Here is a 16,223-nt window from a genome sequence, read left to right as displayed (position 1 = left end):
AAAGAAAATAATATAAATTAATCGGTGGTCGAATTGGTCGACAGTCTTAAAAATGTAATTTTACCTCAGTCGAAACCTAGATGGAAATTTGTCTTATACCTAATAAAAGTATGTGATAATAAAAGTAGAAATGTCACCGAATCCCTTTTAGATTTTCCAATAAAATATTTTTGTACACATAATTGATCGTTTAATATGTTTTGGTCAAAATGATAGTTACGACTGTTTATAGGGTTGAATCTTTTATTTTATTTTGTTATTTTTAGAAAGATTGGTTGTTTTCTAATTCGTCCAATAAATGTTACATACAAATTTCGATTTAGGTCATATTTTGTCAAAGGTTTAGCGTTTAGTCAAAGTTGAAATTCGCGTGTACTTGTGAAATAATTAAATATTTAAATAAACCTTTAAAATTAATACTCTATAGAGCTTATTTTTTTAAAAATTATTTACATTTTTAGATAATATTACTGATTTTATACTCTGGTTAGTATCCAATACTAATACTAGTGTGTACTTGTTTTGCATACACAATACGCCCGAATTGTTATTAGTTGTATTTTTTTTTCTGTTAATTTTTTTTATAAAGTATAGAATATTTATTATTATTCACTATAACACATAACAATATGATGTAAGACATTGTAAAAAAAAAAAGTTGTAGATTTTACAATTTGGTGTATACAATCAAGTATTAGTGTATGTAATAGTTTTTTATTTAAAATAACCTACTGAATTGCTTGAATAAGAGTTTGTACAACTGCGAATATCATAAACTTTATGTTTTTGGAACACATAAGGAGAAGTTGTAGAATAGGATTAAGATAAATGAACAATTAAGATATCGCGTATAAGTATGTGTCTATTTAACAAGTTAATAATATTTATATATATGTATATATATATAAATTTTTATATTTTATATAATAGGTATAATATTACGTTTGACTTCTTATTTTTTTTTTTTAATACAATATACACATTATATTATACCTAAAAAGAACTATTTTCTATATAATATTACCGTACCTAAAGCTATACAAACGACATTGATCAATATTTACTCTAAAATAACATATTGTTGTATACCATTCGAGGAAGTCAAATAGTCAAAAAAACATTATTCCAGTGAAAAATAATGTATAATTTTAATAATAATAATTTTATATTATTATATATATTCTTACATGTATTCTGTTGACGGTACAACGACAATAATAATAATAATTATGTATATTTTTTAGTAAACTCGACATTTTTTATGTTATCACTTCTATTTTATATGTATAAATATTATATTTATTTATATATATAATAAATATATCTATGATTCTATATAATAATATATAATATTTTTAACCTTTTTAGAACGTACACAATACCCTCACATATTATCTTCTATGTTCGGTGTAGGTAAAGTGTAATACTTAATAATATACTTAAGTATAAAATTACTCTATGTCTACATTATCGAGTGAATTAATCCGTCAAATTTTAAATTAAACTTATTTATTTATTTTTTGTTTTACAAAATAAAATCGTACGAATTCAATATCTCAACACGATATTGTGTATATTAAAAACAAAATTGTATTTTATTTTATCAAATAATTAGCTTATTCATATTTTTCTTTTCGTTTGAAATATCACAATTTACTGAATTTACCTTGTGCGCTAATATTGTGCTTTGGGTATAATAATATTGTATTTTGAAATAGTATTTAATGTTAAAAACCAAATTCTATGTGTTGTATAAAAGCTGGGAAATTATTCTGGTCCTCGAAAAAACAACCTACTTTCAGAAATCATTAAGATGTTTTTAATAATAAATTAATTACTTCTTACAACAATATTGTTTTCTCGCGAAATCGTGCAACACAACAACTTGTACGTCAAAACGGTCGCAAACGTTTCAAGTTTGAATTTTCTTAAATTTGAATTCAAACAAAGTAATCATAATTAATATTATTATTAACAAGGACAAATGTTTATGTTTTCTGACCAACTCGAACGCAACATGTGTGTTTACAAGTAATAATCTTAAAATGTAAAATATTAATTTAAAAGATTAGATTACAATTAATATTATTTTTAGTATACATCTAAGAAAGCGATTCAATAATTTGCAAAAGATCTACGAATTCTTATCGTTAATCGAATATTATTATAATATATTAAAAATAGTCATATCTACAGCCATTGTAGGCGTCTATTCTACAACTCTATCGTTATAATAATAATCATAATAATATAATAGTAATTTTAAAACGTCAAAAGCTTAATTAACCGACTTATACAATATATAATTAGGTCGTTCCAAAAATAATAGACAGCCCACTCGTATTGTTCTTGTTCAGGATTTTTAGAACTATTTAAAAATAGCGAAAAAAAACTGCACACACACATTTGTTTATTAGTTGAAATCATTCTTTAGGAAATTTTTGAGTTTTTAAAAAAATAATAATTATCCTCAAATTAACGTATTTTTTAGAGTTGTTATAGTTCACGACACTTGATAAAAATATTTATTTAAAGAAAACCAAAATTATCTATAGAAAATAACATTTTACAAGGTTTTATTTTGTGATAGGGGTCAAATTTAATTATTGTTACATGGGTACCGTTTTATATTATAGAATAATCAGTTGAAAAAAAGAACAATGGAAATTTTACTTGTGGTATACAGGCTGATTTATTATGGATAAGACATACTCATTTTCTTCTAAAACAATTGCAATTTTACAGTTTTTGTTTTCGTTACTTTGCAATATTATGAAAAATTACTAAATATTTACCTTTTTTTTGTATTTTCCAGAGGTGTATCAACTTTTTTGGGGAACAAATATGTCCAATTAACTTTTTGAAAGTAGAATAATTTGTTGAATAACTTAAAAGTTTTTAAAGCTTTTAAAGAGGTGGGGTGTGCGGTTGAGTAATGCGCCCAGATAAAATCATTTTATACCCTTCTACACTCTTTCCGTCTCGAACTTTAAACTTAGATAACTTTACATGTGATTATCCAAAGCTGGTTATGGACAAGTCAAAATGTTCAGCAAATTATTGTTCATTTTTAAAAGTTAATTAAAATATATAAATTTCCGTTTCAAAAGTCGCTCTGAAAAATAATAAAATAGATAAAAATTTGAATATTTTCTATAACATAAAGTACAGTATCTCCAAAAGAAAAAAAAACTATAAAATTTCATTTGTAAGGAGTAACTGCCTTTTTTTTTTATGGAACAACCTAGTATAGTATAGTGTTTTAATACAAGTGTAAGTAAACATACAAGCACACCGTGTGAAAATATATAATAAATAGTACAATATCAAACGTGTATAATATTATTTAAGTGTAATAATACATTTTAAGTAATCAAACTTTAGTAATATAATATATAATTAAATTTAATATAATATATATTTTGCGTCCGAGTCGGATAAACCAAAAGTGAATGAAAAACTAGTCAGAGTTGCCACGAGTACGGGCTCTTATACTTAAGTGTCAACTGTAACTAGTTTTTGTGGGAAATTATTTTTGCGGATTTTTGTTTTTCACATAAACCGTTTAACTGTATAAGTAAAAATTTACCCGTAAAAAATACTCCGTCTCACGAGAGAACGGTACTGCGCACAAAACCAAAACCATCCCATCGCAGTGCACACATTCACTTGCACGTTACGCGAGTTAACAATATATATTGTTGTAAATAGTACACTGCACTTTTATTTGAATATCTGTTTAATAGTTTTTATAAAAAAAAAAAAATAACAATTTAACTACCGGAATTAGTCACTCAAATGCGCATACTTGCCCGTTGGTTTTTTTTGTCGAGTTCACATTTTTTTTTTATTCCAAAACCAAACGGGTGTCGTTTAAGATCAAGCAAAAGCCACGACGTTATCAAACCACAAGAAGAAGAAGAAGAAGAAGAAGATGAAAAAGATAAAAATTGTTTTTAAATCCTATTGACATTTGATTCGAGTAATTGATGTGGATAAAACGTCGATAAGTATTTTAGATTTAGTATTTACCTTACATTACCATTTAACTTACAATTACTATTACAATAAAAGAGATCTGCTTAAAACAACATCTTGACGACCATTGGATTCTAATTTTTATTTTAATTATACAATATTTTTGCATTGGGTCGCCGACACATAACTACAAAACCCCTCAAGAGAGCTCTTGTGATTTACTAGTTAGGTTTAGATGAAAATCGTCTGTTATATCCAAATTTATATGGAGGGTTTTTTTTTTAAACATTCCAACGGTTATTATTAACCGGTTACTTCTCATTCGATAATCGCCTTAATTCTTTTTTAGATGCCATTACTGTACGGGGCCACGTTGATTGGGTTATTTTCTTTGATTATAACTGTGACAGGCGATTTCGCTTTAAACTTAACCAGCAAGTCTTATCGAATACTGCGATGCCCTCTTAAGATATATAATATAGATAACATAATATCATCATGTATATGTATAACATTAAATATAACTATAATATTATCATGTATAAACTATTTACTTCTTATACAAACAAATAATGTCCTTAATTATTATTAAATATATATTTGATTTTTATGTGTCTATATATACCCCCGTTTGGCGAAAGTCGCTTAATCCGATTAAATAAACCTATTACACTATGGAACTACTATGTACATAATACATATAATAATATTTTTTAGTAGGATGGAGTCTCGTCGGATTCACAGAAAACCATATGTTTCGTAGACCTTTAGAAATCGACCGCCTCTGTCTTGGTTTTGTCTGAAAAACAAAATGTAAACAACGTTACAGTATTTCGAAACCTACACAGTCAAAGAATGGCGCGATCAAAAGTTGTTTGCTGTGGGGGCGGTATAGATAATTCAAACGAGCATGGGAAAGTGTCAGGTGCGATTGGCAGATAAATAAATGGGAGACAATTGGTCTAAGACGTTTGATGTGGCTACTAACGAGGGAAATTTAAAGTTCTCTTTTTCTACTTGTATCTATTGTAACCAGGATTGTGTGTATTGAGAATTGAGAATAAATCCGGTAGCACGGTTTATACATTTACCTCATTCTTCACTAACGATAACGCGTGGTTTAAGAACAGCAACTATATAACGGTATGGTGTTTATAGAATTGCATAAAGCGTGAGTCATAGTTCAAAGAGAGAGGTATTACAAGTAGTTATGAGGAGGAAAAGTGTCTCGAGACGTATATAAAAAAGAATAGAGGCTATGACGTATAAAGGGACGAAAACTAGTGTTAAGAGAGTGTGTAGTGCGAAACAGAAGAATTTACAATTACAGTAGGTGTGTTCATCAAGGGTCAACATTAAGCCCATACTCGTTTTTCTTAGTAACGGACGACCTTACAAGTTAAAGTACATACAGGGCGATGACTCTCATTGCGGGGGAGTGCCTATTGTTTGCTGATGATGTAGTTTCAATAGAAGAGAGTGTGTAAAAGTGTACTTGAAGAGCGAATAGAGTATAATGAAATGTAAATATTTGGGATCAGTTACAAAAACAAGCGAATGGTGCGACTGATGGGGATGTGGACGGAAAAAACAGAGACGTTGTGCGACAGAAAGACAAAAAAATGTGAGAACAAAAAAAAATCGTATAAAACGAGAATTTCTATTGGAAAAACAGTTCAAACGGTAGAAAACTGTTCGAGATGGTCTGGGAGGAAAGTGAAATAGTAAGACTTGCAAGAAGGACGTGTAAAGGCGAACGTAGACCGACGAAGAAATTATTGGACGTGTGAAGAAAGAGGAGTTAGCTGGTCAAATATGAACGTGATCAATGTGTATGGGATAAGGCGAAGAAGAAGATCTATTCGCGGAAGTGGTGATGAAGTCGGCGAAATCGGCTAACTTCAAAGATACTTGGCTGGAAAATTGTAACTTTTACTTATCCTCTTTGGTCTAAACACCGAAAGATTACTCACTCGTCTTCCCACGGACAAACGTCGTTGCCGTTATTGGGATTGGTTGAATCGGCGGACGTAGCCGTCGCGGTAGCCGCCGTACCGCCGTCTTCGTCTGTCTGATCTATGAACCGGGGGTGGCAGTCCAGACCGATGGCGCTTTCCGGTTCTTCCGTCGGAACCGGGTTTTCCATGTCCACCGAGCTGACGTTGATCACGGGCGTCACGCTCTGTTTCCGGGCCAACGACAGCGATTTTAGCAGCCGCTTTCGGTTGGACTTGGTGTCCAGCGTCGACGCCGACGACGGGCCGGGCTGCTGTTGTTCGACGACGGACAACTGTTGGCCAGGTTCGGCGGCGGCCACACTCTTCGGCGACGACGGCACGACGCCGTGGTGCTGCTGTCTCTCGGGCGATCGGTTCTCCGGCGACGGTCCAAAGTCCAGATCTTCGACCGACGACACGGACGGCCTGTCCACGGTCTGCTGGGGCGTGCAGCACGCGGACGACGAACCGCGGCGCCTGTCCGCCACGCCGCCCAGGCCGCAGCTCCTGCGCAGTCTGCTGGCCACCGAATCGGATGTGCTCTCGTCCGCACTGGCCGAGTCGTACGTGTTGCCGCCTCCGCCGCCGCTGGTGGAGTTTTTGCGCGACGACGACGACGACAGCCGCCTGTCCGTTTCCTCGGCTATCGAACTAGGCAACGACCGTTTTTTGTCGCCACTGACGTCCGGCGCTTCCCAGGGACACACGCCACCCGCTCTGTCGCCACTGTCTTCGGCGCCGCTCAGGTTTTCTCTAAAAAAAAATAATATAAAATAAAAAAATCTGCGCCAAGAATATATTTTTTAAAAGAAACCATTCGCAAAAAAAATATAATATAATTATACAATAAAGGGTGATTATTTAACGGAATACACTTCATTTCTATTAAAAAAATTGTAATTTTATCATTTTTGTTTGAAAACAATGTTATTTTACAATATTATAAAAAATACGAATATTATATTCTATTTACTGTTTACTAGTTTAAAAATAACTAATTGAAAGCTGGTTATCGATCAGTCGACATTTTCAGTAAATTATGTTTAATTAAAAAAATTAATTAAATAAGTACGTTACCACTTAAGTTTCAAAATTTAATAGAGCTTAGGAATTTACAAATACAAATTCGAATATTGTCTAATACTGTAAAATAACTTATTTAAATAAAATTTACACAAAAATTAAACTACAAAAGTGTAATTATTTTCAATGAAAATAGTGTTACGTTAAATGGACACCCCTGTTTAGAAAATTAAAAATTATATTTTGTAATCTCAAAGTATTAGGCTACTGACACGTTTTGTTCAACGTTAGCTATTGACAACTCAACTCCCGAAAAGAAGTGGAGTTTTAATATTTTATTTATCCAATCATTTTAAAAGGCGTGCCAACGATAAAACTAAAGGAGCTAATTTTTAATAAAAAACAACTTGAACCTAATGCACGCATACACGAGGGGAATTTTAAGATAAATCCTCTCTCGGCAATACATTTTTTTTAAACATTTGATTAAAATATAATACTATTTTTTTTAGATATTATCATCATGGCAGTGATGGCGACACAACGTTAGTTATAGTAACATACTATTATTATATTTTATAAAACAAAATGTCAGTATTCGTGGGCTTTGTAAAAAAGCATATTATTTTCTAACATTAAAAATACTAAACTTCAGCAATACACGGGTACAATATAATATATTTTATTATATTATTATATTTGTATAATAAGCATAACATTTCTACAGGTAGAGTGATGAGAATAGTAAGCTACTGACTACGGTGGTCATGTGTTGACATAAGGCTGAAGATAAAACACGTGAAAAAAAATACATTGTATAGTATAAATAGGTTATACTCGTGCAATAATGTAGTTAAAGTGTGTGAAACAGGTCGCAAAGATCAGTATCAGGGATATTCAAATGACATGCCACGACTGATTTTATTTTTAATAAATATATTGAAAAAGAGATAAAAATTAATCAAATTATAAAATGTAACAGCAGCTGACATTTTCTACTTTTTATTCTATAGTTTATGTTTAAAATTATTGGTGTCAGATTTGCTTTAAGTACTTTTTTCAATGTTTTTTTTTTGTTTGTTTTAATATTTGATTATTTTTAATATATTTAATTAAAAATGCCACTGCTTACATGACATTTGAATAACCCTATGTAAGTATAATACAATAACTAAGCTACAACATAGTATAGAAACGTATTCAAAAAGAATGTTTTTTTTTCTTGTACAAACTTAGATAGGTAGGTAAATCAACTATTTATATATACCAGTTTTTCACACGAACAAGAAACAAAAATCCGTATTTCAAAATAATAATAATAATTAAAAAATAATAATAATACAAAAATTCTCAATATTTAATTATTAAACGACCTCGTTTTAAGATCTACATGTCAAACGATGGTCATAATAACTTACTGGTTAGAACTTGGAGAGGAAGGTGTGCAAGGCAAATCTCCCCTGTAAAAACATTTGATCATATCGTCTAAAGTGTTTAAAATGTTAAGTGATGACTTAATAGTAATAATAATAAAGTGTTGTAAATGTTTTAGTGAAAGTACTTAAAATTTGTGTGAATATGATAATATTTATTCTAAAAATTAATAATAATACAAAGCAAAATATAATCAAACAGAGTCTACTATTTTAGTGTGTAATATTTATTTGGTGTATTTTTTATTAATTAAGACGTACATAGAAGTGCTGAGCGTAGCATGTGATTTATGCATTCCTATATTTACATGGTCGATTGTTAACAGCTATGACTTATCGAGTACACACTTTCATAAAAGTAAAATAAAATTGTACAACCGAGGACTTTTTAGCTCCTTATCGCAGCTTAAGCAAATATATTTAAATTAATGTTGAAAAATATATTTATTTATACATTTTTTAAAGATTTCGGTCAAGAAAAATTAAAATTTTAAAAAGCTCTCATCTGTTGAGTTATTTAATTAGATTTAAGAGTAATTTGTATATAATTTTTTGCGTTAATTAGTTCTATGTGAAATCGTATTTTATTAATTTTTCATAGTAAAGTAGTGTAGGCGTAATAACAGTACCAAGGTATATTCCCTTGGCTAATGAGTGGGCCGGTTGCCATCCATTTATTATAATTTATAAATTATGATACGATATTATGTTTGCTTAATTAATTTAAACATTGTAGACAAACCGTTTAGTTTTCCCCTATTAAAATATCTCTCGATAAAATAAAAATGGTTTGCGATCGGATTTGCTTTAAAAATATTAATTTCTTAGTTTATTTATGGACAAATCCATTCGATGGTATTAGCAAATTAACTCTGTTTATATAATACAGCATAGTTGTCAATTAATGTTGTCATTCATTTGTTCTGCGCTGTTCCAATCTGCCATGCTAATTTCTGTACCGCGTTATGCGATTAACCAGACCTTTCAGTATGCGATCCCTTGCATTGGGATTATCTAGAAAATGTGTGTTTAAACCTCAAGAGTAGGTACATTAATAAACATGGCGGTATCGGCGAATTTTATATCAACGTACAAAAGCAATTTACACAGTCATACCAGATAGAACAATATACGAACAATTATGCGGACAGATTAGAATACTATACTCAATACTAAAATACGATAAATATATGCGTATAATAATATTATGCGCTGTTAATAATACCCAAACGAAATTGTGTTCTGTATTGTAACGTTGTACAGGAATGTTTCATGATATGAATTTTTTTAGTATTGTATATTTCATTTTACACGCAGTAAAAATGTTTATGGACCTGCCTTGTGTAATTGTGTTTTAACATGAATAATATTTTTATGACTGGAGCTCATGAAAAATTTGTCTAGCATTTTCATGTCACGTTATCACGTCTCATCGGTCGTAGAATAACGATAGTATCAATTTATATTTAAGTAAAACGATAGTTAATTTAGTCGGTAACATTTGTAAGAGACCAGCTAATAAGGGATTAGTGACAAAAGATTAGATTTATCCAGATTTGATAGATTTAATCCGGCTTATTACTAATTTATGATCATTGATGCTTTATCAGCAGTCATTGTCAGCTGGCTCTTCAATTTAGATTGGAGAAAGGAAGCAGCATTTATCAAATCTAAAAAATAGATCAACGGTTCAATGTATTTTCCGTGCTGCGGAGAGAAGTGAAAAGAAGTAGGTAACACCGGAAATTGTATAGTTTTGAAATTGTTGCGGTTGTTTAACAGAGTCTCAAATCAAATTAGTAAACATATGAAACGAAATGCTGAATTTCACGACAACCGTACATCGGTTAGAGTAGGTCTGATCGAACGTGTCATCGGTGTATTCGTGTAATGTGTATTGATCAGTTTACCTGTAAGGAATATCACTTAGGTTAGATTGGCTGTGAGATTGCGACACTTTGATAACGTTGGCGGGGTGTTCGTGCGGGGAACTGGTAAGACTCCGGTCGCTTCCCCTTCGCCTTCCGCTTCCGACGCTGCCACCGCCACACGACGGCGACTGATTCGCTTGTAGAGCCGACGACGAGGTACCCTGGAGACTAGAACTGCATCCCGTCCTTATCCGTTCCTTACAGTCTTTCTTGTTGGCCGCACCGCCGACGAATCCGAAAAATCTATTGACAATAACTTGAACATATAAAACGCTGAACGGCTTTTTGAAAAAAATTCGCGCTAACCGTATCCGCGTAATTCATAAAAACATATTCATCAAGTATTCTTTCTATTTTTACTACGTCGGTATTTTTACCGTCGTACACTTCGGATAATTAATTCGACGAAGTCACCCGTATATATATTATAAACCAACGCTGTAATGGCGTCGTTCTAAAGTGCAATCCCACCGGAACAAATAACTTCTTGGTCGAGCGACCCTATTGAGAAAATACCCTCTTTAGACCCAACCCGCTCGAACGGTTTTGCTGGCCGTTTCGGTTCGTAAACGTCCGGTTAGAGTCGAGAAGTGGTGGGCCGGTCGTTTTCCTTTGAAACGACTACCTATCTATGCCAAAGCGACCATACCCCATAAAATATTTACAAAAAAGGTGACAAAAGAGTCGAAATATAAAAGCTCTAAAAGAGCAAAACCGTATTTTTAAACATAAATTTTACCATACGTTTTTTTTTAAGATGTTTTGCGTTTTATTTCAATTCCAAATCACATTATAGTCGACGATGAGAATATAATAATTTTTATAACGCCGGAGATATTTAAAAAATACTTGTTGTTACCTTCGTCTGGCCGAGGGCTGGACTCCGTTGGCGAGCAAATTCTTATAGTGTTCCGATCTAATAAACCTAGGATAACAGTCTTTCTTTAGGAGTAGGGTGTATACGTGCTCTGCGGCGGCATCGAACGTAAACCTGGATGGACTCTTCATTTCTTTGTGGGTTTTTTCCATAGTCTTGCCGTCGATGTTGATTTCGCATGGAGCGCCGGGTGCCAAAAATTCGCTAAAAAAATGTACAACTTGTTATATTTGTGTACTTTACAAAAGTGGCATTTTTTCCCGAAACTAACTTGTAAATTTCTTTCACTTTCAGCTGAATCTGCGACTGACAACTGCGCTTCAAATCGTTGACCGCTAACCAGAACCTGATGTTTTCGTGGCTGTACTCTTTCCGAAGATAATTGGTGAACTCCTGGAGACCTGTCGGCAATTGTAAATATTTTTCGTACATTGAATTTCCGAAATTCTTATTTCTACATTGAGGTTAGTGCAGCACAATTTAATTATTCGTTTAGCTTAAATTACAATATTACATATTATTTACCCGTTGCATCCGATACTAAATCTTCCATGGATAACGCCCATCGTTTTATACGTTTCTCCGTGATGGCATCCACTCTGAAATAGTGTATTCGACGAGGTTACAGTTAAAGCTCTCCGACTGTCCGTCAAATAAACGAAACCGGACGTACGGATTAATTAAAAATAGCTTAAAATACAACTCACAGCGGACAGTTGAACGTCCAAAATGTCTGATCCTCCGTTACCCAAGGATTCGACGGTTGAGCGCCGGTAAGCATTGGGTCGTACTCGTTGTACGTTTCGCTGAACGATACCAAGCCGTCTAAAGCCACCGAAGTTTTCACTCGGGTCCTCCCTATACAATTCCTCAACAGTTCCACCTGTACGGGAAATGGTTAAAAAATATACAGTCGAACTTGTATGAATCAACGTAATTAAGATCAATTGAGATCGGCGGTATTATGCAATATTTTTACTTCTCTCCTGAGGTCTTCGGAACTCCTTTTCTTTTTTGTTGAAAAGCTACCACCTATCTTGATTGGTATTTGTTCCATGACGCTCACGCACCCTGGCGGCGGACGGTGTACTCTCCAAAATGCCCTCTCCTGGCTATCAGTCACGATTTTTTCACCTTTTTTCCTGTCTTTGCTCAACCGCACCTAAAACAATCAATTGTCGCCATTTAAGTTTTGCGTTAGATGTATATATATAAGTAATGTAAGCTTGTCGCAAAGATTGTGATCGCATCGAATTGACGGTATAACGTAATCTTTTACCTGTTCTTCGGCTTGCATCGTGATGAACTCCCATTTGTTTTGCAGATTTTTTTTCAGACTGTTTAGAGAATCCTGTAAACAAACGTACAAAGTACATTAAACGAGTCAATTAGTATATTTTTTTTATCGCGCATTCTTATTTTTATTAAAAAGAAAAAAATTCTCACCGTTTCATAGTCTTCCAGAGCGTGCCGTTGTTTGTTTCTCATTAACCTTTTTGACAAATATATGGCGTACTCCACGTTGTCCGGATTTTTTTGCGAACACGGCCAATAGTATGGAATCTAATCAACATTGTCCACGACAACAATAATGTTTAAAATGTATTTATTTACTCGATTTGTGATTTTGAATCTCGTGTTGACGTTTAGGATCCATTGCAGAGGGACTATCTTTGACTAATTCAAAACGTCAGCACGAGATTGTTACACATAACTCGACAAAAGCTTCAATACACGGCTAATGTTTATTTGTTATAATAATAAAACAATAAATCTCCGTCTTACTTGAAACCTGTACAGAGAACTGTCGTCCTTAAGAGTTAGAGTTTTGGAGTCGTTTACGGGAAAGAAGTATCCGTATTGACATAACATATTGGCTATATGGACCGCTTCTGCAATACATAAAACATCATTTCAGGTTACCGGTGAACTCGGAAGAGTAAAACTAATGGTTTCAAATGTAACCGTATTAAGATAAATCGACTTATTGTTCTTAGTGGCGTTTCACTGATCAGATTCAATCGTTAAACGTATGTAAATCTGACAAATGTTCACGTACCATTGGGATTCATACGAGACAAACCAATATTGTATGATTAGAATGTAGAATATCATTGTCGATGATATTGATTTCTGGTCAAAGTCGGTTGGCATAACCGGAGCGACCATCTTAAAAATATTGGAAAATTCCTTGCAACTATAACGACAGCGAATCAATATAGTGGTCTTCTTTGGTAGGTTGTTTATTGCACCAATATCGATACTCTATTGCGAGGGTATGGAAAAGGGTAGCAACGTTACATAATTCAACTCGAGAACTTCACAGAATGTTGTCGAATTAAATGGAAAAACGTTAAAAATAAACGCGTGATGTAAAAACCTTTTCACGAACCAGTGCCCTGTGGAATATTTCGTTTAACAATATCATAATGGACGAGATTTATTAGAAAACTATTTGGCTTTTATTTATTGGTACGTTTGTGATGACATAAATAAATTGCATCCAGTTCTATACAATTGCTATTCTGCGTAAAAGACCTTTATAGGCAACTTTTTTTAATACAAATAATCATTTTTACTATTTTGTTAATCGCTACTCGAAACAAACAAAGTACTATCGATGTCATATGCAACAGAGAAAGAAGACCGTCCCCATAATAGTTGTTTTAGTTTGATTTACAATTTGCACCACATGACCTTATCTGATATTGTTCAGGTAACTTTCATTTCACACAAAGCTTTTATATTGCTTAACTAAGCCTCAAGACACTGGGAACATTGGAAATGTACCAATTCCGAGATCTTCATTTTATTTGTTATTCGCATATTAAAAAAAAACTAGTTATTTTCTCCGCTCCGCGGAAAAAATATTTATGTTATCTCTTATCACTTATATTTTGTCTCTTATCTCAAACTGAAAGTGTAACGCGAAAATGGCGACATGACAAGGGTGGCATGAAAGTTCTTGTATCTAGCCCAATAGCATATCCATGTTAATACCGATAGGTTCTATCGTTCCAGATGTATACTAATAGCCTGAGTTTTTTAAATCTCTAGTATTTAATATTTACAACAGAATAGCTTTAGCGTGTTAAAATTTCGAATAAAGAAATTGATGACTCTTTCTTATTGAATAAATTCGGGGTTCAAATCGATTTCCATAGAGACGGCGACCCTTGTTTATTTGACACTCTTCTCTCTCTCTCATTTTTCTCAAATATATTGTATAATAATGTTTTTTCTATGTTTAAATTTGATCTTTTATGTTATATACTAATACGTTGCGCCGTTGCCACATGCGCCTTTATTCTTTGATTTAATCGATTTCCGAGTCACCAGAGATGATTGAAAATGCTTAATGGCTTTTGGTATGTGTAAAAAAAATAATAACAAACGGGATTTACAAAAAAAGGCCGTACCGAAAAACAGATATTATTACATTGTGCGAGCGGCACCAACGCGGAAAACGCGCGGTTATTTCTGTTTATATTATTATTACTTTTTTCGCGTCCGAGAATTCCATTATGTTTATAATATTCATCCGTTTTTTATACACGCCATTGAAAAATAAAAGAACTTCTTTCTCCGACAGCCGGGAGGCCGCACGTTACCATGGAAATAGGCGAATTTCCATCTGGTATTTAGTGTTTTACACTCAAAGTTTTCCTTTCCAGAGCTCGTGCTCTTACAGTAGAGTACAGTTTTTAAATATTATTAAATAATAATACTGTTATTATAATTTAAATGCTGACCAAACGAATGTAAGATGTTGATTTTAAACACAATTAGTTTTTATTAGAATTTAGTTTTTATTTAGAATATCATTATATTGTTATTTTTCACACAAAAACCGTTATTCCGTATGGTTGAACATCTCTAATTGTCCAATCTCGTGGCTTTTCCAATCGTTTGTATATTTTTAGGATCATAAAAATTAATAACAGTATTTTAAATAAGCTTTTCGATAATTTCCACTCACCGGTCTCGTCGACAGTTAAACGGTCCATTAACCATTCGATAATGTTATACCCTGAAACAGTACAAAACAAAAAATTTACGTGATTATCATGTTAAATCGTTTTTGTATGCTGCTAAAATAAAAACAGAGTTATTATTTGTGCGTTCATCACACAGTCTACATGAAAACAGATAGTTCACTGGGTCGAAAACATAGGGGATTTTTAAAAAGACATATCAGTGTAGCCGCATAAATTAGTATAAATTATCGTGCAGAGTTATACAATATTATTGTACAAATTCCTTATTAATCGTATGATTCAAGTGATAACCGATTATATTATCACAATTAAGATCATTAATTTTTTCTAATCTGTGATAGCGTTATAAAATTTTATGCTTGAATCTGCGGTCACACTGATTTCGTTTTAGGCCATGTGACGTCATGCGTTTTGTTTACATGCCTAGTGAGCTATCTGTTTTCGTAATATATAGTCGATATTATATGATACAGTCTGGCAGGCTACTATCAATATTCGCCAAATTTATTTTCCATAGAGTTGGTCCTTTGTCCTACTTTTAGTTTCTCGTGCCGCTAAATAGTTTACAATTCTCTCGAGTGTCAAAAATGAAATATATATATATATATATATATATGTGGAATATTTTCCATGACTCGTTCAAATATACAGAATATAATATAGAATGTAGTATTACATTTTTGAAAAGACTGAACGAAGCGTCTTTTATATTGATAGATTTCTCGAAAATAGTTTTACAGCCGAATACTTTATTGCCAGCACTTGTCAAGATCAATACAAAGGTATTTTAAAGGTAATTTTGAGCAGCTCGGCGATTTTTGCTCCGTTCGATGTCGTTCGATTTTTGGCTTTACCATATTTTATTTAAAAAAAAACAGTAAAATATAATACTTGAATACAAAATTGCTGTGCCAGACTCTGAGAAATCGATGAAATAATTGCGAAAAGAGCTGTCGTTGCTAATGTTTTATGTCGATTTACATCCA

The 16,223-nt window shown here is 32.6% G+C and overlaps 1 protein-coding gene across 3 annotated transcripts in view; it reads right to left on the bottom strand.

Annotated features, from left to right (window-relative positions):
- Nucleotides 1–4,485: 4,485 nt before the first annotated feature.
- The window catches only part of LOC126842769 (regulator of G-protein signaling 11), a 28,223-nt gene continuing 16,485 nt past the window's right edge, over nt 4,486–16,223 (bottom strand). For 2 of the 3 annotated variants that reach the window (XM_050579908.1, XM_050579907.1), the window contains exons 4-16: nt 15,219–15,269; nt 13,025–13,131; nt 12,686–12,802; nt 12,519–12,590; nt 12,219–12,401; nt 11,947–12,122; nt 11,765–11,838; nt 11,511–11,640; nt 11,222–11,443; nt 10,342–10,605; nt 8,417–8,458; nt 5,952–6,728; nt 4,486–4,777 (exon numbers count right to left, since the gene is read on the bottom strand). In XM_050579908.1, coding sequence (XP_050435865.1) covers nt 4,717–4,777; nt 5,952–6,728; nt 8,417–8,458; nt 10,342–10,605; nt 11,222–11,443; nt 11,511–11,640; nt 11,765–11,838; nt 11,947–12,122; nt 12,219–12,401; nt 12,519–12,590; nt 12,686–12,802; nt 13,025–13,131; nt 15,219–15,269 — 2,276 coding nt within the window. In that variant the 3' untranslated portion in view covers nt 4,486–4,716. The remainder of the gene's footprint in view (nt 4,778–5,951; nt 6,729–8,416; nt 8,459–10,341; nt 10,606–11,221; nt 11,444–11,510; nt 11,641–11,764; nt 11,839–11,946; nt 12,123–12,218; nt 12,402–12,518; nt 12,591–12,685; nt 12,803–13,024; nt 13,132–15,218; nt 15,270–16,223) is intronic. The other variant, XM_050579909.1, reaches the window with a different exon arrangement.

This window comes from Adelges cooleyi, unplaced genomic scaffold (assembly GCF_023614345.1).
Source record: "Adelges cooleyi isolate 19-005CV unplaced genomic scaffold, UGA_ACOO_1.1 ACOO_flye_CR_arks_rails_tigmint_CR_PRNA_574, whole genome shotgun sequence".
Classification (NCBI taxonomy): Eukaryota; Metazoa; Arthropoda; class Insecta; order Hemiptera; family Adelgidae; genus Adelges; species Adelges cooleyi.
This window is presented reverse-complemented; position numbering and strand designations above follow the sequence as displayed.